A 23,292-nucleotide genomic window follows, 5' to 3' on the forward strand; every position below is an offset into this window, starting at 1 on the left:
GATATTTAGCAAAAAAAATAGAAGTGACAGATGATAGGAACAGCACTAGCGGTTTCTAGTCATATCGTCATTCTTACAGGCTCTGATAGCCTCGGTTAAACAATACCTAATATTAGTTCTACACTTACAGTCTAGCCTTTTTTCTTCAGCTAAATGATGCATTTATAGTCCCTCAGTTGGTTTTATAGATTTTAGTCCTTAAGGCCAACAATACGTCAAAAGATTATTAACATTCTTAAAATGAAAAAAAGACAACAACCGTTTTTGCAGATGCCTTGCTTTTCTAGAGTCAAACCCAACTGTGATAATTTTCTATACCTACCTGTCTTAGCTATAGTATCCTGTAAGAATACACTATTAACAATGTATCTAGCAATCTATCTCTTCTTTCATATGAAGAAAAATGTTAGCTTCTTTAGCTAATATAGGACAACCAGCAAATCATTAACAAAGTAGCAAAAAGTTTTTTCTCAATTTATTGTAATATTTCTATCTTACTAGAAGAACTTGAGACATTCATTTCACTAAAAGCGAATATACAAAACAAAGACATTTGTATAGTTGTTTTAGTCCGATTTTTGTTTTTCTGTTGTTTTTCTTCTCTGAGTATTTTTAAATGTTACTCTTGAGGTCAATGCAGATATAAGCAACAACAACTAAAGATGCCTGACTAAATCTTTAACTTAACAATTATGATAATAAAAAACAAACAACTTACACCAACCAGTTAATTAGAATAATTATTTGGAAATTATTCTGTCGGATGTTGACATGTCTGTTTATCACTTACTTCCTCTGGCAAAAGTTTAACCACTAGCAGTTGTTAGTAGCTAATGACACTGGTCTTAATCTGACAAATCTGTTTAAGCAATGATGACTGCTTTTGTTCAGTTCTGTAATTCCATTTGATCATTTATTTGTCTACAGCAACTCTCACAGTAACTGTGTCACCTATCTTAAACTGTTTCTTGAAAATTCTTTTTTTAGTTCTAAGATATCTTTTAATCACTTACCTAATGGTCTGAGCATTTAAATAGTATAAGTATTTCCGTGACAGAATCTTCATTGCTGGAATTCACTGTGCAGTTGTTCCAGATTGGTTCACAATTAAATTATTGGGAAAAGGGGGTTAGCACAAAAGTATGCTTTAAAAGAAATTTACACATGCGTAATCAAATATCTGCCTTACTAACTAAATAAATTTTGAGGTCAATGAAAATGAAGTCCATGAAGACATCCCTTGTTAAAATAAAAATAAAAGGACACAAGATGCAGGAATTCAAGATTCCCTTTTAAAGTCTGTAACTTAATAATTTCACAGTTCAGTTCCTCTCTTGCTGTCTGTGATGTTATAAATGTTGCATTGCATGCTTACAATAACATAGTAATGAAACTCTGTCGATGCATTCCTATCCATCATCTAATCTATGGCCCGGGGAAGACATCCTCAGCCTCATAGAGGGTAATAGGTTTTCATTTGGTTGCTGTGGAACTAAGCAAAAATGAATCTTGCAGATTACTTTGATGGTTAGCTCTAAACGTGTGAGCTTCTGTACTCCAGACTTTATGAAAGGGGCTGCACTGGCATTTGGATTTCCTTTTTCTTTACATTCTTGGACAATACAGGACATTTAAATAGGTGGTTGATGCTAATTTGGACAGTTCTTAGTCTGTACATTTGGACATGTTATGGGAGTTCCTTTCTAGAGAACAAATGTTACTCTTTCACATTTGGAAATGTCTGTTACTCTGAAATCACTGTAAATCCTATGTACAATGTCTCAACTTTGATATACAAAAATCTTTCTCAAACCTCTTATTATTATGCAAGTATAATGCATTAAACAGGAAAAGCTTGTGCAATTTACAAGCCTAGCTCCTAAAAAGTCTGTAATATTTCTTTAACCATGTGTACTAGAAAAAAATAGTGTCTGCTACACAACACTACAACAAATGTATCACATGATTGTTACAAGAGACATAGTGAAAATGATATGGATGAAGATGATGTTTTTCTTCCCTAGAGGTACAGTAGAATACAGGCTGACAAAATTACTTAGAACAATAGCAAAAAGATAAAGTTGACAAAACTCTAACATATTGCTCACAAATCTACAGACACACAAATATACAGTGTCATGGTCTCAAAAACAGTCTCCTATTTATTTTCCATGAAGTTTTAAATCAATTTTGAAAGTATAATTTGGCAACCAAATCCAAAATAATATCTAAAATGGGATTGTGAAAGATTAATTAATTAAAAACAGGGAGTCTTGACACAGTGGTTGTCTACATATGGAGGTCTGAAATCTCCTTAGCAATCTGTGGTTTTCCCAGCTGTCTGTTCTTCTGGCACCTACCTCTAGTTCCATCTTTTATATACACAGAAGCTTGTTCCTCTCTGAGTAGATGAGACAGTAAGAGAGAGGAAATCTGTGCAGAGAATTACTCTATAACTCACTGAATATCATGTAGCTTAAGGCTTAGAGAACATAGGCAAGAGCTGAGAAGCAGCAATTTAATTTTTTTCCACCTTAATGGCATTCAAATCTCCTCCCCTTTCTATGCCTTTTTAGGCACTTATTTTTTCTCAGTCATTTCTTAAGAGTGTAACTTTGTAATTTGGTTTGATTTAGCATCCTTAGGTCTAAAATGTAGTTACTGCTTTCCCTGTTTTACAGTGTATATATTTTACTTATCAACTGTTATAAAAGAAGAGCGGTGACATAAAAGTAGTGATTTTTAATTTCTGGATTTCTTATCAATGCATTTAACCTCTATACCTGTTAGATATTTGCACAATACCAAATGAAGCAATATCAGACTTGTAATTTGTGTGCAGTTATAAAACGTCTTGGGATTCTTGAGAAGTAAAACAACTTGGAAAGGAGGCAAGTTGAGAAGCTGGCAGTCTGTCTAAATGTTCACTTTACTAAATGACACATCCATGCTTAAATGTCTGGTGTTCTGTTTAATTAGGATCAAGTGTATCTGGCATAACAAAAAAGTTATTAAAATAACTTCTAAGGCTCCAAGACCAAAAGTGTAAAGAGAATTTTGATGTTTATTAAATATCTGTGATAATTTTTAAAATTTAGAACTTTATACATAAGAAATGGAGATTAACAGTGAAATTAATATTAGAAGGCATCAGTCCTTTTTAATTAGTGCATATGTGACACAGTCAAAATGGGCAAAATGTTGTTTGCTGAGATATTATATCGCATAAACTTTTAAGGAGAAAATGAATCTATTCCAAGATATGTTGAAAAAAAGAGAATAATTAATGATAGAGATAGGCTTGGGCTCATTTGCTTGAAAGAATTGCAACTGCTTAACAGATATGCACTGGAGCAATCCATTTTTTAGAGCAGTTGATATCTATCAAATAAAGAAAAGCTTCCCTGAGGTGATGACCATGCTTTCACTCCCCTGTGGCCAAATACAATTTAGTAAACTGCACTACTTTGGGATGTCAGGTAAATTGTCAGAATGGTGCCTGGGGAATGCTTACACAGTACTCATTACTAGTTACAGCTGTTGCTTTAATTCCTGGATTGATGCTTATAAATTCTGGTGGAAAAAAGTTCAACACAGTTAAAAAACCTGCCATATCTTTTACCTCATTTACATATAGGAATCATCCGAAACTACTAGATCTACTGTTTTGGAATGGAAACATGGCCAAAAGATTAAGAATAATACAGTGTTAAACAAAGTTTCTTTGTTTCTAGTGTGTTGATTATAATAACCTATGAATTCTTACATAGAGATGTTTTTTTGATTTATCTAAGAGACACCCTATTTATTAAAACATGCATAAAAACTTGGTTGTTTCTTATTTGACACTTTTTTTTTAGAAAGCAAAATCCATATCCTAATACAGAAGACTGATTGTAGGTGAGATATTTTGCCAAGATTCAGTTTAAGTGAACTATAAAAAAGTTGTTTCTTCCCCTGAAATGGAAAATTCAGGGCTATATAAACTACTATTTGATTCAGCCAGATTGGTAAATATAGCATTTGTATGCTGCAGGATAATAAGAGCATAAAAAATATTTTTATTATGATACTTACCCTATTGCTCGAAAGGCATCAAATCTGTTTTCATAACCAGAATATTAAAGTGAGAAAAGTAGTTACTAGCTCTTTTGATGCATTAACTGGACAAAATCAAGCCATATTTTATACTAAAAATACTGGCAGGCAGTCAAAATAATCACAATGTCTCTCAGTGGGCAGATTCTTGTAAAAATAAAGAAACAAAATGTCTTCCTGTATTCATCATCATCATGGCTAGGCTTTGCGAACAAAGATTTGGGGAGGGCTCTACCCACATTTGCTACAAGTGCGCTTTGGCTAAAAAGGCCAATATGAGATAGACAAGTCTGGTTGCAAAGGGCTCCTTAGGTGGTATTAGCAAGACAGAATTCTTTCTGCGTTGTCTTTTCTCCCTCGAGAGTGATCCTGCGTGCGTTCTCAAAAGCATCAGCAGCGTTATAGATGGTGTGTCTCCAGACCTCCCGATTGGAGGCCAGAGTAGACCAGTTATGTTGATCAATATGGCCAAGGCTGAGATGTTGTTTCAGGAAGCCCTTGTATCTTCTCTTCGGGGCTCCTCTCTTGCGGCAGCCGGTGGCAAGTTCACCATAGAGCAGGATCTTAGGGAGGCGGTGGTCCTTCCTCCTTGAGACGTGTCCTGCCCAACGCAGCTGTGTTCCTTCCTGAATTAACCAAAGAGTAAATAATATTGTCTGTGGTTGGAATGCTAATGTGAAAATGTTGTGCATTTAATTATGGATGGTAAGTATCTACACCTTACAGCTTTTATTTCATCATTCTCTTACAGCTTCCATTGCATCAACTTGTAACGATCCTGGGACACCACAGAATGGCACTAGATATGGAGACAGCAGAGAACCTGGAGACACTACCACCTTTCAATGTGACCCTGGCTATCAACTTCAAGGACAGGCAAAAATTACATGTGTGCAACTGAATAACCGATTCTTCTGGCAACCTGATCCTCCTACATGCATAGGTAGTAAGATAAGATGTTAGTCTCTATTTAAGATTAATACAGATTGGATTTCTTGTTCAACTACTGGGCACATGGTCCTCATGCTGGAGTGATGATCTCTGCAGAGCTGTTATTTGGTACTTGTGGACAATGTCAGCCTCATTCTCTAGATTAATGCTATCTTTAGCTGTGATTTTCTTACTCTATTTTATCCTTAAACTTTGCACAAGTTTGAAATTGAGCAAGTTTAATAGAAATAAACAGAAGTTAGGATTTGGATTAAAAAATAAAATTCTTGTTGCAGTGCTCTCATTAGAATGGTCTTCTATGTAATACTTCAGTTATATAAATTGTAATCCATTATTTATTCTGAAAAATTTCTGAGTTATCCTATAGATTAAATTGTCATCCTGTGCAATCCCTTGGATGCTGGATGTTCATCGGGAAAAGTAGATGCAGAGAAGAGGATACAAGTGACAGTGCTATTGAAAGAAATTAGATATATTTCCATAGCACTAGGAGAGAGTGGGAGATCTTGGTTCCATAGATCTAGATGGTATAAAAGTTTCTCTTTGGTTCTGGTCAGTAGACTCATAAATACAGGCTTGGAAGTCTTGCTGAAATGTACTTTAAGGTCAACAGTGTAGCTCTTCTAAGATTAATCAACATCTTTGGAAATTTATCTGCTAGGCATAGTAATTTGTTAAATCCTTGTTATTTTGTTGTGTACTGATTTATAATTAAATGAAGACTTATTTTAACAATCCTAAAAAACAAACACAATAGCACTGGAATAAACATAATGTTTTTTCTTTCTACAAGCGATTTGGAGAGGCACTTTCCAAACCAGCAAATCCTCAAGCAATTGCAGTCTCTCTGTTTCTCTAAAGACAAAATATTGTGAAGGATTCAGGACAATGCAGGATAGTTTCTCTGAGACCATATCATGTAGCGTAATTGGAGTAGTATATAATCTGAGTATTGTCTTCTGGATACCTTGTGTGCAATGTACAAATAGCAGTATGAAAATGCTTGCTAAGTCTACTGGGATCATTCAAAAATTAAAAATAATTAAATAAAAAATTAAAATAAAATATATCTGGTAACTATCTGATCTAGAAGATTCATATTTTTACTTTAAATACCAAATATAATCTCTCTGTGGTTCTCTACAGTCTAGTAAAAAAACCCCAAACAAACAACAAAACCTAACAAAGCAAACACAAAAGAAAGAAGGAAATAAGATAGAAAGAAAAAGAGGATCCTTTTGTGCAAAACATATATACATAATTATTATTATTTTTCCGCATTCTCAAGGTCACTTTGAAGGGGAAAGAAGATTAAAGTAATCTTTACTGTTGGCATGACAATAGTAGAAACCTTAAGAGTTCTGTAAAGCTCTTATGTAATTTTAAAATTTTCATAAGTCCTTATTTCAGTATGCTGATTTATAAGTGAAATGGCCTGAAAACTCCCCACCACATTCTTTAAAATGCTTAATGTAGGTTCCAAATCCTTAGTACCAACTGTTTTGTGCTGTAAATGTGTTTCTCTGAGTCTGCTTGACTTGGTAATGTAGATGCAGTCTGTGTTGACTACTGTACTTTTTTGTTAGACTTCTACATGATTATCGTCTCAGAGAGTTGGATTTCTTATCTGTTAAAAGCCACATTCAATTTATGGTCACTAAATAAATGTATTTGATTTTTGATTTGAGTAGTATCTTTATTGAGTGAATCAAACTGTTTTGAGCTACATCCATGATCAAAAGAAACTGGATCCGGAGTCCTACTATTGAGCTTTTCCAGTTCTTAAAGTACTTCCAGTACATAAGAAATTTTCAGCTTGAAAGAGGCAGGATTAAGTAATAGCAAAAATATAGATGACATCCTATTTAACTTCATATTTTTATTCCTTTTGAAAGAACTTTTCCTATTTTGCTTTTCAATATAAACTGAGATCAGGAAAATAGCAAAACTGGAAGTGGGAAAGCTCTGAGTTTTGTAAAAATATTATTAGTTTTGGTAAATGTAGAAGTCAGTTTACTCCTATTTAACAGCTAATGTGTGCTTGTGAATTTAACGTGACCATATTTCTTTTTACATTGTGACAGCTGCATGTGGAGGAAACCTGACAGGCCCAGCAGGAGTTATTTTATCACCTAACTATCCACAGCCTTATCCTCCTGGGAAAGAATGTGACTGGAGAATAAAAGTAAACCCTGACTTTGTCATTGCCTTGATATTCAAAAGGTAACATTTCTCCATGAATGCCTCTGTTTTAAAGAGTTTTAAACATCACATCTAAAAATGGCATTATTTATAATTTCTTAAAGCTTCTAATTATATTCTCTGGCTAAATTCTGGAGCATACATCTAATATGTGCTATATCATTGTTTCCAAACAATGTAAAATAAAAAAGTATAGTTAATGGTACTTTTGCTACCAAATATATCCCTGAAGAATAAAACTTTTTGTGACATATGAAATAAAAATCTTTGAAAAAGAATGTCAATCTGTAGAAATGCTAAATTTATGCTATCGTGCCTAATAGTAGAGACTTAAGCTGTAGCAGAAACTTTATCTGTAAGACATTCTTAAAGGTTTTTAGAAATACAGACTAAATATACTTTGCCCAAAGAGCATGGATCAGGAAAAAAAAAAGTTCTCCTTAGTCAAGAAATAAAAGACATTGAGGTAATATTGTATCATAATTATAAAGGAGTTTTATTTACTCAGTGTTCCATAATCAACCTATATGTGTTGCATAGATTTTTACCACAAATTTGAAGTTCAGGGATATAGTCATATTAATGTGTTCAGTTTATAATTTCTATTTGAATCAGTCCTATATAATCACCTTGCTTGCTATATCTATGGATGCAAATGCAAATTTTTTCATTTTCTGATACTCTGTCCTAAGCATGATTTTAAAACTAAGAATGGTAACATTGCTGTTGACTTCAGTGGAATGGTGATCAATTGTGATTCTTTTAAAAAGAGATGGTGGCATGTTCAGAATTTTGCTTTTTCTTTGAAACAAAAACAAAATACCAAAACATCAACAACCAAACAACACCTAAACAAAAAAATAATCCAGTTTCTTTCATTTTTGGATTTCAGTGTGTTTTCTAAAAACTATTGATCGACACAAAATTATAGAACCAAAGAATAAGGTACTTGAAATTATATAATAAGGAATATGATAATTCTGTTCTTCAGGTATTTGATCAAATAGAATTAAGGGATGACAATAGTACTCCACTAATTACACCCTTGAAGATGTCACATGATAGGTGTGGTAAACAGCATATTTCTGTGGATTGTCTAAATAATCAGCTAAAATGCTCCATTTCAAATAAGATGAAAGAAATTTGCAGTTACACAGTATTCAGATTTGTGGATTCTATTTTAAGGACTACAGATATGAGCAGTATAATGAAATTTGCTGTTTATGCTATACTTCCAATAAATTTACTGAATAATTGCAGCCCAGTAATACACACACTTTCCAGTAGCTGCAGTTAGATTAACAGCTCCCATGGTCTTCTCTTATACCCCTCTTGTAAATAACAATAACATTGCCCAGCTTCCAGACAGCAGGGACCTCCCCAGACTCCCAAGATCTTTGCAGATGACCAAGAGCAGTAATCATTCTTTGATGTCTGTAAAATCTACTTTCTTAACACACCATTTTCTGTTTATTTTACCCAAAATTTTTCATTTCTAGGCAATATGCTACACCTCAGTGCTGTGCTATTCTAAAGGAACTGGCTTTAAGGAGACAGCAGTGTCTGCATAGGATGAGAATGTGGACTGAGAATGCAATATGCTTTGTAAAATGTGTGTTTGCTACAGAAAGATTAAAAATCATTGCTCTATACAATTTGCTTTGCCTTGGTTGTGGTATTTAGTATTCTATTCCTTTCAACTCTTCTAACTCTCAACTAAAAATTATCTGTCTTAGCAAAATTTTCAAAACTTTTTTCTGGCTTCTCTTACCTCTTGAAAATGGGGCATAAAATATCATTCATTATATGAAGCCATTTCTGTTTGACATTACAGAGATGTTTTCTGCTGATTTCTTAGGTAAAGATATTATTCCTTTTGTCTTACATAATTTGTAAAGATTTGCATCTAACAGTATTAATTGATGTAATAGAAAGAAAAATTGCTGATCATCACACTTGGGAAAAAGATTTTTTTATATTGTTTTACAAAGATAGATAGAAAGACAAAAATCCACTCACCTGACTGAGTCCCTGCCTTGCCTATTTTTAATGTAGTTTTACTTTTCTTATGTTTTCTTCAATGTTCCTTATATATCGTTTTATCTAGCTCTGTATTTGTTTCTCATATAAATGCTTGATATTTATCTTTATGTGTTCTCAGAACTCATCTCAATTACAATCCTCTGAAAGACATTCCATTCATATTATTTTCATAATTATTTTGTAAAACATATAGATGTCATCAAATATAGCATAATATAGATGGTTTAGTGAGAATAGTGTTAATTCACATTAATTTATCATAATTGTCTGGTATAATTTGGGTAAGAACAAATGCAAGTTCCAGGATACTGGTCTATTTATGTGAAAGCATCTTGTTTCTAGAATGGTAAACTTATGTTTGCAATAAAAGGATTTAATATCATCCAGTTTAGCCTGCTAAAAGCTGGACTTTTAACTTAAGCTGGTTGCCTGGATCATTCCTCTGAGCACTGGTAAGAGGCAACCTCTCCAAAGCAGGTGATTCTGTTATCTTAAGTATTTAAGATAGGTAGGAGGATATGCATGAGGGATTTTGGGAAGCTGAATATGTTCCAATCAGTGGTAAAAAGAACTCCATTGAAAGTTAGTAAATTTTCACTGTGAATCATATTTAAATAAGCATTTATTTCTGGAGAAGAAAATGTGTTAGGCAGAAGACTGGCAGCCACATTCATAGTAATGTTTAACTCATTAAAAAGAAATGAAGACTTAATTCTCTTTTCCCTTTATTTTCAGTTTCAATATGGAACCCAGTTATGATTTTCTACATATTTATGAAGGAGAAGATTCCAACAGCCCTCTAATTGGCAGTTTTCAAGGCTCGCATGCTCCTGAAAGAATAGAGAGCAGTGGCAACAGTCTGTTTCTGGCTTTTCGCAGCGATGCTTCTGTTGGAATGTCAGGATTTGCCATTGATTATAAAGGTACTGTTCTCACCATAAGCTATGAAAACATGAACAGAAAAGAATGTTATTTAGTATTTATTGAGACTCAAATCCATTTACTTCTATATGTACTCACACAGAACTACCAAATACCTTGATATATTGATGTAAGTTTTAAAAATCTTCTGTTAATATATGAAGGAAAACAGAAATCCTATTTCATGAAATGTCTTTCACATCACTTATGCGTGTTTTTATCTTGCAGAAAACAGAAATAGGTAGAAGATGTACATCAAAATTAACATTTGGAAAATAGTTTTAGAATAATGGAATTGTCTAACTCAAGTAGACTACCTGACTGCTTCTTTCTTCTCAATACACACCAATACACTTTCCTTCCCAGTTTGTTTTGAATTTCCAAATGCGTTTTTGAGTAAATACTACCGGACAGTATTTGCATTTTTTGCGGGGGTGCCTATTACTAGGCAGAGACTGGGTTACACTGCCTATTTGTTAAAGCCAGACACTCATTGAAAATGCCAGTTTTTTTCTGATCGCAGATGTTGTCCCTGGCTTGATTATAATCTTTGCTGAGATTTATCAACTGTTTTTCAGCAGCAAAGGTGCTGCCTCGGCTTCTTATTCTTGACAATGGAAGCAAGCCATATTAATGTACATGTTACAAATGAAGGAGCAAAAAGATCTAAGGAATATAAAATAATATACCTATAAAAGAGAAGGGAGTGAAAAATAACTATAAAATCATTTACGTATTTAGTCTTCATCAATTGTCCAGCATCATGCATTATTCTCCATGTTGTCATGGTTCTTTTTCACAGAGTAATTGTCATATTGCCATAGGTAAAGTCTTAGACTGTTCCTGTCAAAACAAAATATCAAAAAAATGGGAAAACTCTTTGTTCCAGGAAGTCTGTAAGACCTACAGGGAAAGAGAGTGGAAAGTTGAGCAGGAGACAAAGACATAAAGATGCCCACTGAAAATGTGCATACACATTCTCACTGTATGTCTATTTTTTGTTCTCAGCATATGTGTGGCTTTATGCAACTGGAAGTGAAACGAAATTATAATTAAATACAAGATATAAGAACAGAACACTATATTAAAAAAAGTTATTGTACTCAATGGACCATGTGTTTGTGCCTAATAATTAAATATTTTTCTTTAGTACATTATTCAATATTTTATATAGAATTTTTAAAATGATTGAATGGTTGGGTTGGAAGGTACTTAAAGATCATCTAGTTCCAACCCCCCTGCCATGGGAAGGGACACCTTGCACTAGACCAGGTTGCTCAAAGCCCCATCCAACCTGGTCTCACTTCCAGTGAGGAGATATCCAAAACTTCTGTGGGCAATCTGTTCCAGTGCCTCAGTACTTTATGCTGAGGGATTACTTCCTTATTCTAATCTAAACCTTTCTTTCAGTTTGAAACCAGCCCCCCTTTTCCTATCACTTCATGCTCTTGTTGCCTTCTCCATGTCCCGGGTAACCAGGGGAACCAATTCTTTCTGGAGAGGACCCATATTTTCCCTAGTCTTCCTTTTGTCACCAATGTGCATATAGAAGTGGTGAATTCCAGAAGTGACCATTTTTCTTCAACAATACTAAACTTTATTGGAGTCATTCAGCTTTCGGAGGGTTCCACTAACAAACAGTAGGAAGAAAATGCTTTTGTTTAGATCATCTCATTATCATTTCCTTGGCCAGATAACCAATTTTATGAAAACATCCATTATCTTGTAATAAGCATACAGAAAGATGAATAATGCATTAATAAGCTGTTTAAAAACTTAAACTGACTGGGAAAAAAACATGGATTAATGTTCCTTGGTTTTTTTTTCGTTTAAATTGAAAGTATATCTAGATTTACTGTAATTCATTTTAATAGAAAAGCCACGGGAAGCTTGTTTTGATCCTGGAAACATCATGAATGGGACAAGAATTGGAGCAGACTTTAAGCTTGGTTCAACTATTACTTATCAGTGTGATTCTGGATATAAAATTATTGATCCTTCAACTATAACATGTGTAATTGGCGCAGATGGAAAGCCAGCATGGAACAGAGCATTGCCATCTTGTAATGGTATGTATTGTTTTCTTACCATTTCCCTTGTCCCCTAAGTGAATTCAATTTCTCAGACACTGAGGCTGTTTAGACTATTTCTACCTATATAACTTGTATAAAAAAACTGAGGTAAAAAAATAAGAATTATGATGAATGTTGGACTATATAGTTTAGTCAAATATTTAAAAATATCTTTAAACTCTGGAATCAACAGATGTTCATATGCTGACTGCAATGTAATATGTAAGTTTCTTTAGACACACAGTATTATTTAGAATAGATATTGCAAGCATCTCAAGACTGTGTTAATTGTCACCTTGGAATAAGAATTATGGTTACTGAGGCAGAAAATTAAAATGACATCTCAGAGCTATGGCTATCTAATTTATCCTCTATCCCATGTTTCAGCATTTCTGTTGTATATATATATGTATATATAGGGAACAATTTTAACAAATCAAAAGGGAGTTACATATATCAGTTAATTACCATAAAGTACTGATTTATTTATGTTGAAAAATTACCTCCTGCAAAGTTTTAGGTTTTTAATTATAGGAAAAGACAATTTAGAAGGAAACATTTCTACAACTCCATAACTTTGGAACTTGTTTTAAATTAAGTGACATACTTTCATTCCAGTGAAGTGTTCATGACTTGAGAATTTCATCTGGTAAATAGAAGATAGACTTCGTGGCTTGGTTTCTGGTATCTTCAAAGCGAGAAGAGAAGGAAATACGAAGATTTTAAATTCATGGCATAAACTGATTCCTTATGATATTTGAATTTCACCTCAGCCACATAATGCTATTCCACCTACTGACAGATCAAACTTGTTATCTTCTATCATTACATTGGATTTTTGAATAATTCATACAAGCTGCTAAGAGAAGACATGGATTTGTAATATTAATTGCTGCCTGTATAAGGAAGTTAAACTTGCAGAGATATTTCAAGTGTGGTTTTAAAGACCTGTCAGGAAGCAGAAAGAGCAGGGTTTGGAGCTCCCTGCTCCACCAGGGCTGGGAGCCGAGGATGTCCAAAGCACATGCTATGCCCTCACTCACTAGGCACAGTTCCACAACACGAGCCAGGTCAGCAGAGCCAGGAGCTGGTAACAGGGTATAGCCCTGTGCATAGCCCCAGATCAATGACCTCGTTGTCCACCTGGACCACAGATCCTTCTCAGAGCTACTTTCCAGGCAGTTGTTAAATTATAATCTGCTATATGTAAGATGCCCACAGTAGGGTAATGTTGATTTACTTTGTTTCTTATATTAGAATGACATTTTCCTTGCTAATTCTGTAGCTATAAAAAGTTTCTCTTTCTCTTAACCCTTCTGTTCTTTTTTTATATACATATGAAGCTGAAGATTTTTTTATACATATAATCTATGTGCTGTTTTCATAATCATCTAGGAAGCTATGAAAAACGAAGAAATTCAAGCATACATTCACAAAGTAGAATCCTTGGCATTCTGTGCAGGGTACTGTCAGTGTATCTATGTATTCCTCTGAGACACAAGATAATTGTATTGTGCCATTTATTTATGTAGTACTATATTTTTTCCTGAGCTTTTTTTAACATGGATAGGTATAGAAAGATATTAAAATAAAAACCCCATGTAAATTCTGGGTTTACAGTACCTTTGAATTAAATATATTATACTTCCAGTCCAATATGAATACTTGTAGTCAAGTAAAACTCTCATGTGTTCTAATTTTAAATAAATTATATTAAAAATTATATCCTGAGAAAGAACCATTATATATTTCAGTACAGAAAAACCAAACAAAAACAAAACCAGTAAACTGTCACTTTTTAATCTTTAGCCTTTTTTTTTTTCGGACTTAACTATTACAGGCAATCTAATTAATATAACATGTTTCTTTCTGTTTTTTCTAGCACCATGTGGAGGGCAGTATACTGGATCAGAGGGAGTTGTTTTGTCACCAAACTATCCTCATAATTACACTGCTGGACAGACTTGCCATTATTCAATTACCGTCCCTAAAGAATTTGGTAAGAATTTATTCTATTGATTTATCAATCATTATCATTGTTCTACTGTTCATGTATCCTTTATGTGTAATAATGATCTTAGATTTTCAATATATTGCCAATTATTTATAAGAAATAAATATAGTCCTGTCATGGAAATTGATTCTAGGGTTTTGACCTTTTACTTCTCCCTAGAGTAATCAATAGATTTCAGCTAAGCCATCTGTGTCTGCTATCCAAGTGTATTCTGAATACCTTCATTGATTACGTTATTCATCATCATGCATTCGAGCTTCCTGCGAAGTAAAATCAAGTGTCAAACCCCAAGCTTTTATATTCCTCTTATATTTTAGCTTTTTGTTTTTCATGTTTTAACAAGGGCAAGATGAGTAGAATCACATTTAAGAGGTACAGTGGAGGGCATGGAAGCAATTTTACACAAAACTACCAGAAATGAGAAATCACAAAACTGATTATTTCAATATGTCAAAATACTTGGACAAAATCTCTAAAACTTGTGCAATTGTATGTAGGGTGTGGTTTTCTGAAAAGCTGTTTTTTTCTAGTTCAAATCCAGACAAATAACAATAGGATTGATCCATTTTACTACTTGCTTACCAAAAGAATGAATTCACAACAATTAAATGCTTTTGGTACCTTCTATATACAATAAAACTTGTAATGTCTCAGATGTAAATAAAATACAGGTGGCTAGAGTGACAAAGTAATGTTTTCATTGGCTTGGTTTTACTGGGTTACTGCTTCATGTTTCAATTGCTATATGATATTTGAATTCAGTGAACCCTTTGATATTTACTGTTGAGACATGTTGTATAATTAAACGATTTATTAATACACTTTTAATTATGTACAGTTGAAGTGCAAATTAAGTGTAGCAGTATGACAAAGCTGGTAACACATTGGTATTTTTAGTATTTGATCAGCTTTTATAACTTTCTGATAAAATATGTACTAATGCAAAGTTTAAAAAATTGACAAATCAGTAAGTTTAAAAAATTTTGCATTAAAACCAGAAAAGCAACTAATCATGTGTGATAATAGATGCTGCTTAATAGTTGCTAAGGTTGGTAATGTCATTTTGGCAAAAACATTTCTTTTTAGATATTCTGTTTCCTTATTCTCATAGGTACCGAGGCAATAAGGAATAAAGTTTATTTGAATGGACATCATAGTTTTGGGGAAAGTGTGATTTAATAATTTTTTTTTTAAATAAAAAAATAAGGAAGTAATGAAAAACAAATAGTATTCTTATTACATAAGTTTAATGCAACTGTTCTATCATGATACAAAATAAAGTAAATTAGAAAGATCCATGCAGAAATTCACTGGTAACTAAGACAAGCAAAAATATGTCCTTAAATTTGTTTATAAAGACTAAGTTCTTTTATCTTCTCTCTTTTTATTTTTTTCTCTCTTTTTTTTTTTTTTTTTTCTGAATGCAGTTGTATTTGGACAATTTGCCTATTTTCAGACAGCTTTGAATGATGTGGCAGAATTATTTGATGGAGAAAATTCTCAGGCTAGACTTCTTAGTTCACTGTCTGGATCTCACTCAGGTAATTAATAAAGTAAAAGGAGTATACATTTCTCACACAGCTCAGCATGAAAAAAAAATAAATCAAGACAGTGTTATGAATTTCATTTGGAAATAAAGTCATTGAAACAGGATGCCAAGAGAAATGGAACACCCTTCTAAATCTTTGAATCAAGAATTTATTCTGGAACATATGGTTTAGGCAAGAATTGATTACTGGGGTAAGTGTAGAAATAATTGAATTAAATTCTCAGAATTCTATGTAGGAGGGCAGACTGGATAGTATAATTATCTTCTCTGCCTCTAAACTTTTTGAATTATACATCTACATATTCTGAATGGCCAATTTAAACACAAATTACCTGTATTTACAAAAATTCAATTATCTATATGCAAACATGCACCTAGACTAAAAGCAGGTCAGCTGTTGCATTGAGGTAACTATAGCAAAATGGTGACCTTATGAAATCATAATTAAGCTTATATGAATTTCAGCGTGGTCAGAATTTCCAATGTATGCATATATATAGTAACTGTGTTCATCCCCAGGGGATAATATATAAATATATTTCTGCAGCTGTGAATGTTTTGTCATACCATCCTAGAATTTAGGAAATTTTATATGTGAGTTTAAGATTTTTGCAATCCAGGGCTTTTCATGGCTTCTTGGTTTTGACTTTGAAAAACTGGACAGATACTTCATTTGAAAAGAATGTAATATATCTATTTGATTTTTAGAAAATATATTATAATTTGAAAAACTCAACTCAATATTTTCGTCTGGTGACTCCTAGCTATTTCTGTCATAAAAAGAGTTTACAAACAAATTTTAAGATTTGTTTAATTACTGGCAAAATTTCAGCAGCAAAACAAATTAAAATTTTTAAATTTAAGAGAAAAATCATCCAAGCACCAAATTTTACTGCATGAAACTTTTATGTAAGTTGAAGCTAATGTTTGTTTGAAAATATTTGAAAAAAACTTACACTTGTGATTTTATTTATTCCTAGTGACATGTCTGATTTACAGTGATCTAGGGTAGGATTCTGTTACGTGGAATCACTAGTTGCAATAACATAAAACTAAACAAAGTGAAAGAATTATAAGTCCTCTTTACCTGGTAATATATTTTAAATTAGTGTATTATCATTAATTTCAGTAGAATTTCCTAAAATGTGGGTTGATGCACTCCAGCGAGAATAAAAACAGTAGTCATATGGAGTGGAATCCTTGCAGCATAGAAGTACTGCACTTTTTTCTGTAGTGTTTCATTATTGAACTCTTATCATGACTCCTGACAGATCTGTCAGGAAAGGAGATAAAGTATATTAAACATCTTTATTAATCCTTAAGTCAGAAGTAAAATTTGCAAAGCTATAAGAAAGTTAATAATATAACATAGTTCATGTGTGATCATATATTTTATTGAAGCCACTACATAAAACAAGTCGTGGATTTGCTCTCTCGCATTTCAGTTTCAGTCTTAAAATGGTAAACATCCCATGAAGATCCCTGTGGCATTTTTCAATTATTTTTAATTGTTTAATGTGTTTTTCAAAGCAAAGCTTTCAGTCACATAAAAGAGTTAACTAAAAATTCTTCTAATGATTTTGACCCCAGGTGGCAGTAGGGTTCTCAAGTCAAGCAGTTTATTCGACCTCTAGTTCCAACACCTGCAGTAAATGTCAGAAGGCTTATGTTGTTCAATCAGGAAGTCTTTTTATTTTGACAGAAGTTTTCAAACCTCCAATGGCAAATTTAATTTTGTACAATGTTATTTATATTTCCTTTAACTACAGAGGAAAACACAAGACTATGTATTTTAACAGTATATTTGATTCCATACCGAAGAGCTGTAAGTCTTGTTTCTGTTTTGCGTATATAATTTATTTTCTGTTTCCATTTGTAGGAGAGACATTGCCTTTGGCTACATCTAATCAAATTCTTCTGCGATTCAGTGCTAAGAGTGGGGCATCAGCCAGAGGGTTTCACTTTGTTTACCAAGGTAACCATGTCTGCTTTTGCTGCAAGACCCTGGTGCCAGTTTCATGAAGTGTATTATCTTTAATTCTTCACAGGTCTTAACCTATTGCTTTAAATATAAGCGTAGTCTTAACCTTTTTCCAGCAATCATGGACTTCTCCTGATGGTAGACTGGCTTCATAAGGGCAGCTGTCTGCATTGAATCCTATCTGGCCCCATGGACTCGAATATATCCAGCCTTTCTCAGTAGTCTGTTATCTGTTGCTCCCTTACTGCTGAGTTCAAGGTTTTTGAGAGTTTCCTCAGTACTCCCAGTTGATTTTTCAAGAGTTTTTTTCAGGCTGCTAAGGAATTCTGTTTTCTTGAGAGCTTGGAGAGAAAATTACTATGGCAGAGACCATTAGGCAGTTTCAATATTGAAGGGTGGATGGAAGACTTACTGGTCTGTTTCTGACCCAACTGAACTTGAGGAGGTATTATATGCATGTCTGCACACTGCAGCTGGAATGCAAGAAAGAGACAGCATGACCAAGTCTGTTAGTATGCTGCTGGGCAGCTTAATACACTAAGCTGATCCATGTGTCTTGGAGAATGCAGCCTGGTGACACCTGGACCACTACTTACAGATTCATTGCCTGTACAGCCAACAAATGCAGTCCCAAAGGGACTTCTGGGCAGTTCACTAGATGAATTGCACACATACCCAATAAGCGTAATGAGACACTCATTGAGCACTGTGGGTTATTGTGTACTAGTTTTTCAGCTTTACTAAAGTGAAGTGTAAAATTAGTTTTGGGTAGTTTTAAATAATATTTTCAAGATTCCTATTTTCCTTTTTAATTTTTGATTTATTTTTTTTTAACATTGGAGCACAGTTTTATGTTGACACAGCAAATAAATGGAAAGAACTGTCTCACCTCAAGAATATTTTTCCTCTGTTGGAAGAAGCTTGTTGAACTGCTTTTTAAGCCTTCTTAGTTCTGTATTTATAGAAAGATATCACCATGACTGCACACTCTATTTTAGATATTCCTCAAGATATCATTACCTGCCCTTTTTACACATCAAAAGCATCACATGCATTAAAATTTGTCATGGAAAATTAATCATAAAAGAGGGGGAATATAAACTTCTGGAATTATAAAAGAGCTTTCAGCATTCAGTTCTTACCATTTGCATATGAATGACGTCTTTCTGTATAAGTCTATTTGATTGTCATATGCCTAAAGTGTTATTTTTTGCTGCTTTATAAGAATTCATAGTGATACAAACTCACAATTCTATTAGCTGTATATGTATATATACACACATATAGATTACTGGATAGACTGGAAGTCTCCAGGTGAGGACAATGCTAGAGTTAGAAAAAGTCACTTTATTTGTCTCAGGAGAATCACGAAGTTATTTGAATATAGAGGGATTTAAATATATTTTAAATATATATATATATATACACATATATCGGTTAATGAGTTAGTGGCATTTAATAACCTCTATAATTTTGAGATTTTTTTTCTCTCTTCTTTTGAAGCATGTGATCATACTTCCAATGACCACCTGCTTGATAGCCTTTTAAATACTCCAGAGAATGACATCCACTCTCATACTGAACACAGCAGTCTGGTCTGCAAAGTCAATCATTTTATTTATTGCCCTCTATTCCAGGTTGACCTTCTTCGCTGTTCACTTTTCCACTGGGCTGATTTCAATTTTGTTTCACAGCAGTATGAAACATTTACTAAAAGATAATTACTGTAGAAAATGGAATGCCTATGTGATACAGCTTGAGAAGTCTAGGTTGCCAACACTATAGGCAAAAGTTAAAATAAAGGCTAGAGGGGAAAAAGTTATTGCTTGCATTATTTCACATTCTGGTTTCAGCAAGCAACAGACAAGGTTTGTAGCTTTTGATTCAGATTTAATGGCTTTTGTAATGCCACTTTATAAAAAAATTCTTTTTAGCTGGGTATGTCATCTATGCCTTCATTTCTTTTTCTTAGATCATCACATTTCCTTGTGTTTCATGCAATAGATAGATAAAGATTGTCTGTAATATCAAACTGAATGAATATCCAGTCTTTCAAACTATTAGGGTCAGGTATGTTGATGCATGCTAGGAACAATCATGTTTAAGAAGACTGAGAATTATATTTCTTTCAGGTTTTCATATGTTGGTCTTCCTGCTAAGACATCACCTAAGAAACAAGAGCTTATATTTTTTTATGGCTGAGGCTGCAGCAGTACAGAGTTCACTCCCTAAATAGCAAAGTAATGACCTTCCTACCATCCAAAATTGTATAGGGTTTTAATACTTGTTTTCTTCTTCTTGCTCTACCATACAAATGCATGAACTAATTTATAAGATCAAATGAGATTTTTTAAAGAGGATTATTAAGAAAGTTACCATAGTAGGATCAGGAAGGATTGTGTGATAAAGACAAAGAGGAGCAATAATACAGGAGGAATATGACTTTAACAATTAAGGTGATCTAATCTGTGACAAGACTAAAATACAGAGCCACACACTGTCTGTTAAATTTGAGAGCAGAACTAAAACTGTTAGTATTATTCTACATATGTATTACTATGACACATTATGTCCTACTTTAAAGCAGACATCCTAGAGAGGTGATTGATGCCCCAAGCCTGTCAGTGTTCAAGAGACATTTGAAACATGCCCTTAATAACATGTTAATATCATGACCTGGTAAGTCTTGAATTGGAAAAGCAGTTGGACTAAATGATTGTTGTAAGTCTCTTCCAACTAAAATAATCTACTGGTGAGGCATTTTAGCTGAGCTGTCAGCTGTGTCACCTTTAAGAGGAACACACATTTTCCTAACTTTTTATAGATGTTTGAAACTGTACTACATTTTGCCATGGACTATTTAAATCTAAGTCCCATTTTAAACAGTATGGAACTATCTCACTTTGTTGTTGGCTTCCATTACGTGTATTGTTAAGGCAGTTCTTTTTAAAACAGGAGGAAATAATAACAAAAAGAGTACCCGTTATAGTGATCGTGCATCTTAGCATTTCTTATCTCGCTGTAACCATTAACACAGTATTAGTAAAACCTGTGAAAAACTGAGTAAAATATCAATTTTAACATGTCATTGAGTGTTTCTTGCTGACAATAGAATAATCTGACACAACCCTAGCAATGGATATTCATGGTTGATCTCAGTAAAATAGTGCCTTTTAGTCTGAATAGCAAGCACATAACAGTACTTCTGCTATGTGAACTCATTTAAGAGTAGTACTGAACTGTCCCAATATTTTTTCTCCTGTCTGAGATATCTTGCTCACAGGAAAATAACTTTCATAAGGCAATATTATAATGAAACCAGATGATCAAATATCCTTTGTTGAGAGGTGCTGAAAATTCTAGTTAAGCAAAAAACCTATTTGGATTTCTAGTGCATGAATGCAAATTTCCAGATGTGATTACTGAAAATTATGGGATTTTCTTCCATAGCTTACTTTCTTTTGAGAAATTGGGTGAAAAAATACATAAAGAAAGGTAGTATTCCCATAAAAGACCAAGCAAGAGTTTCTTCCACACAACAAATGAAAAATACTCCAGAAGTGATGCTGAAATTTTCAGTCAGGTCATGTAGCCTCTTATGTAAGACAGGTAAGCTTTGGGCATGTGTAAGGGTAAAAGTTTAACTAGCAGTGGGCTGAGGTGGTGACCTGTGTGGGAGGAGGTCATGTGCCACTCACAAACAGCTTCCTCTGAAACTGGTATAAAGAAGTTCTCACATGCCAAAGCTTCCACTAGTCATAGGAGCATGTGATGCCTGTTCTCAAAAATATCTTAGAGTGACAACTGCTTTGGGGCAGAGATGCTTCTGGGTAAATGCTGCTAAAGAAACTGCTGGAGGGCTTGTTGAAGATACTCTTGGAAAGAGACCCTCCATGCCAAAAGGCTAGTATTTCTAAAAGGACTGTGGCCTATGCGTAACCCCTGCTGGAGTGAGAACACCTCAGAGGGGTTGGCAGCCTGTGAAAGTCCTGTTCTGCAGCAGGGAATGTCCCTCTACCAGGGGAGGTTTAGCTTAGATATTAGAAAGAAATTCTTTACAGAGAGGGTAATCAGGCACTGGAATAGGCTGCCCAGGGAAGTGGTGGATTCTCTGTCCCCAGAGTTTTTTAAGATGAAACTGGATGTGGCACTTAGTGCCATGGTCTAGAAACCACAGCAGTAGTGGATCAAGAGTTGGACTGGATGATCTCGGAGGTCCCTTCCAACCAGGCTGATTCTATGATTCTATGATCTTTGAGCAACTATAGCACATAGGTGACCCTCAGTGGAGCAAGAACACTCAGAGTGATCTGAAAACTTGACGAAGCAAAAAGCAGGACAAAAATGGGTAAAACACTTAAGTCTATCAAAGCAAAAAGAAAAAAAAATTAGCAAAAAGAGAGTGCATCAGCCATCTCCTGTGCTGCCTCTCACATCACTGGCAGAACAAAGATGGACACAAGAAAGTTGAGACAATGAAAGGGGGTGGATAGGTGTTTGAAGTTGAGTTTGGTGAGAACGAAATAAAACTGTTTACTTAAGTTGTTGTTTAACTGTTTGTATCCTCTTTCTTCTTAAATCCTGAATCAGTGATCAGAAGTTTGTGTAAATTAGTAGTAAATTAAATTAAGCAGAATTAAATATAAATTCCCTGAATTGAGACTGGTTTGTCCACAACAATGTATTGTACCTTTTACTGTCACATGATTGTGAATGATTTATCTCATTACCAAAACTCCCATGTGAGCAAGTAGTTCTGACCAAGGGGTGGATTAATGCCTAATCGTGGCAGAAACTGTAGTTCTGGGCATATGGCAGTCACACGGTTGGATGTGTGAGCAGCCATCATTACCTAGTCAATTGTGAAGTCATCATCACCTAGTCCATTGTAAAGTCATTACACAACAAAATTAAAAAGAAAAGGTTTGAGTAAAATGGTGCTTGTACAGAAGATACTTTGGTAGAGATAATACTATCAATCCCAATAAAAAAGAACAAAAAAGAGAGCAGTCTGGGTCATCTGAACTGACCTGGCAGACTGCATCTGGTCTGCAGGTTATGATCAGGAATAACTGTGACTGTGTGAAATCCTTGAAATATGATTTCTTCATTATCCTTCCGCAATTGCCGGGCAGTTTCCTGCCATGGTCAGAACTGTATGCATAAACATGTTTTACAGAGTATCTGTGTGATAATGAGGCCCTAAAATCCTATTTATTTGAACAAAGGCAGGTATATTACATTTTCTGAAAGGTAAGTGGTTTGTTTAAATTGTGTAGTGTTTAAACATTAAAAAAAAAAAAGTGTATTTGCTTTTGTTTTGCCCTACTGTGTACCTCTGACCTTCAATCCTCTCTTAGCTTTCAAGGTTAAAATCTTCTGCAACCATCTAACATACTGATTTAGAAGAAAATATATATTACTGTACCTGTATGACATTGTGGGACAAATCATTGCATAA

The 23,292-nt window shown here is 34.0% G+C and overlaps 1 protein-coding gene and 1 long non-coding RNA gene across 3 annotated transcripts in view; one reads left to right on the top strand and one right to left on the bottom strand.

The window, feature by feature from the left end:
• Positions 1-23,292, top strand: part of CSMD1 (CUB and Sushi multiple domains 1) — a 1,077,872-nt gene that overhangs the window by 893,533 nt on the left and 161,047 nt on the right. For both annotated transcript variants that reach the window (XM_064650377.1, XM_064650376.1), the window contains exons 27-33: positions 4,850-5,041; positions 7,134-7,272; positions 10,030-10,217; positions 12,090-12,284; positions 14,170-14,286; positions 15,729-15,842; positions 17,730-17,825. In XM_064650377.1, coding sequence (XP_064506447.1) covers positions 4,850-5,041; positions 7,134-7,272; positions 10,030-10,217; positions 12,090-12,284; positions 14,170-14,286; positions 15,729-15,842; positions 17,730-17,825 — 1,041 coding nt within the window. The remainder of the gene's footprint in view (positions 1-4,849; positions 5,042-7,133; positions 7,273-10,029; positions 10,218-12,089; positions 12,285-14,169; positions 14,287-15,728; positions 15,843-17,729; positions 17,826-23,292) is intronic.
• LOC135412039 (uncharacterized) overlaps positions 10,956-23,292 on the bottom strand; it is a 31,578-nt gene continuing 19,241 nt past the window's right edge. The window contains exons 2-3 of the long non-coding RNA XR_010429468.1: positions 12,895-12,975; positions 10,956-11,058 (exon numbers count right to left, since the gene is read on the bottom strand). This is a non-coding gene — a long non-coding RNA (uncharacterized LOC135412039). The remainder of the gene's footprint in view (positions 11,059-12,894; positions 12,976-23,292) is intronic.

Source organism: Pseudopipra pipra, chromosome 3 (genome assembly GCF_036250125.1).
Source record: "Pseudopipra pipra isolate bDixPip1 chromosome 3, bDixPip1.hap1, whole genome shotgun sequence".
NCBI lineage: Eukaryota > Metazoa > Chordata > Aves > Passeriformes > Pipridae > Pseudopipra > Pseudopipra pipra.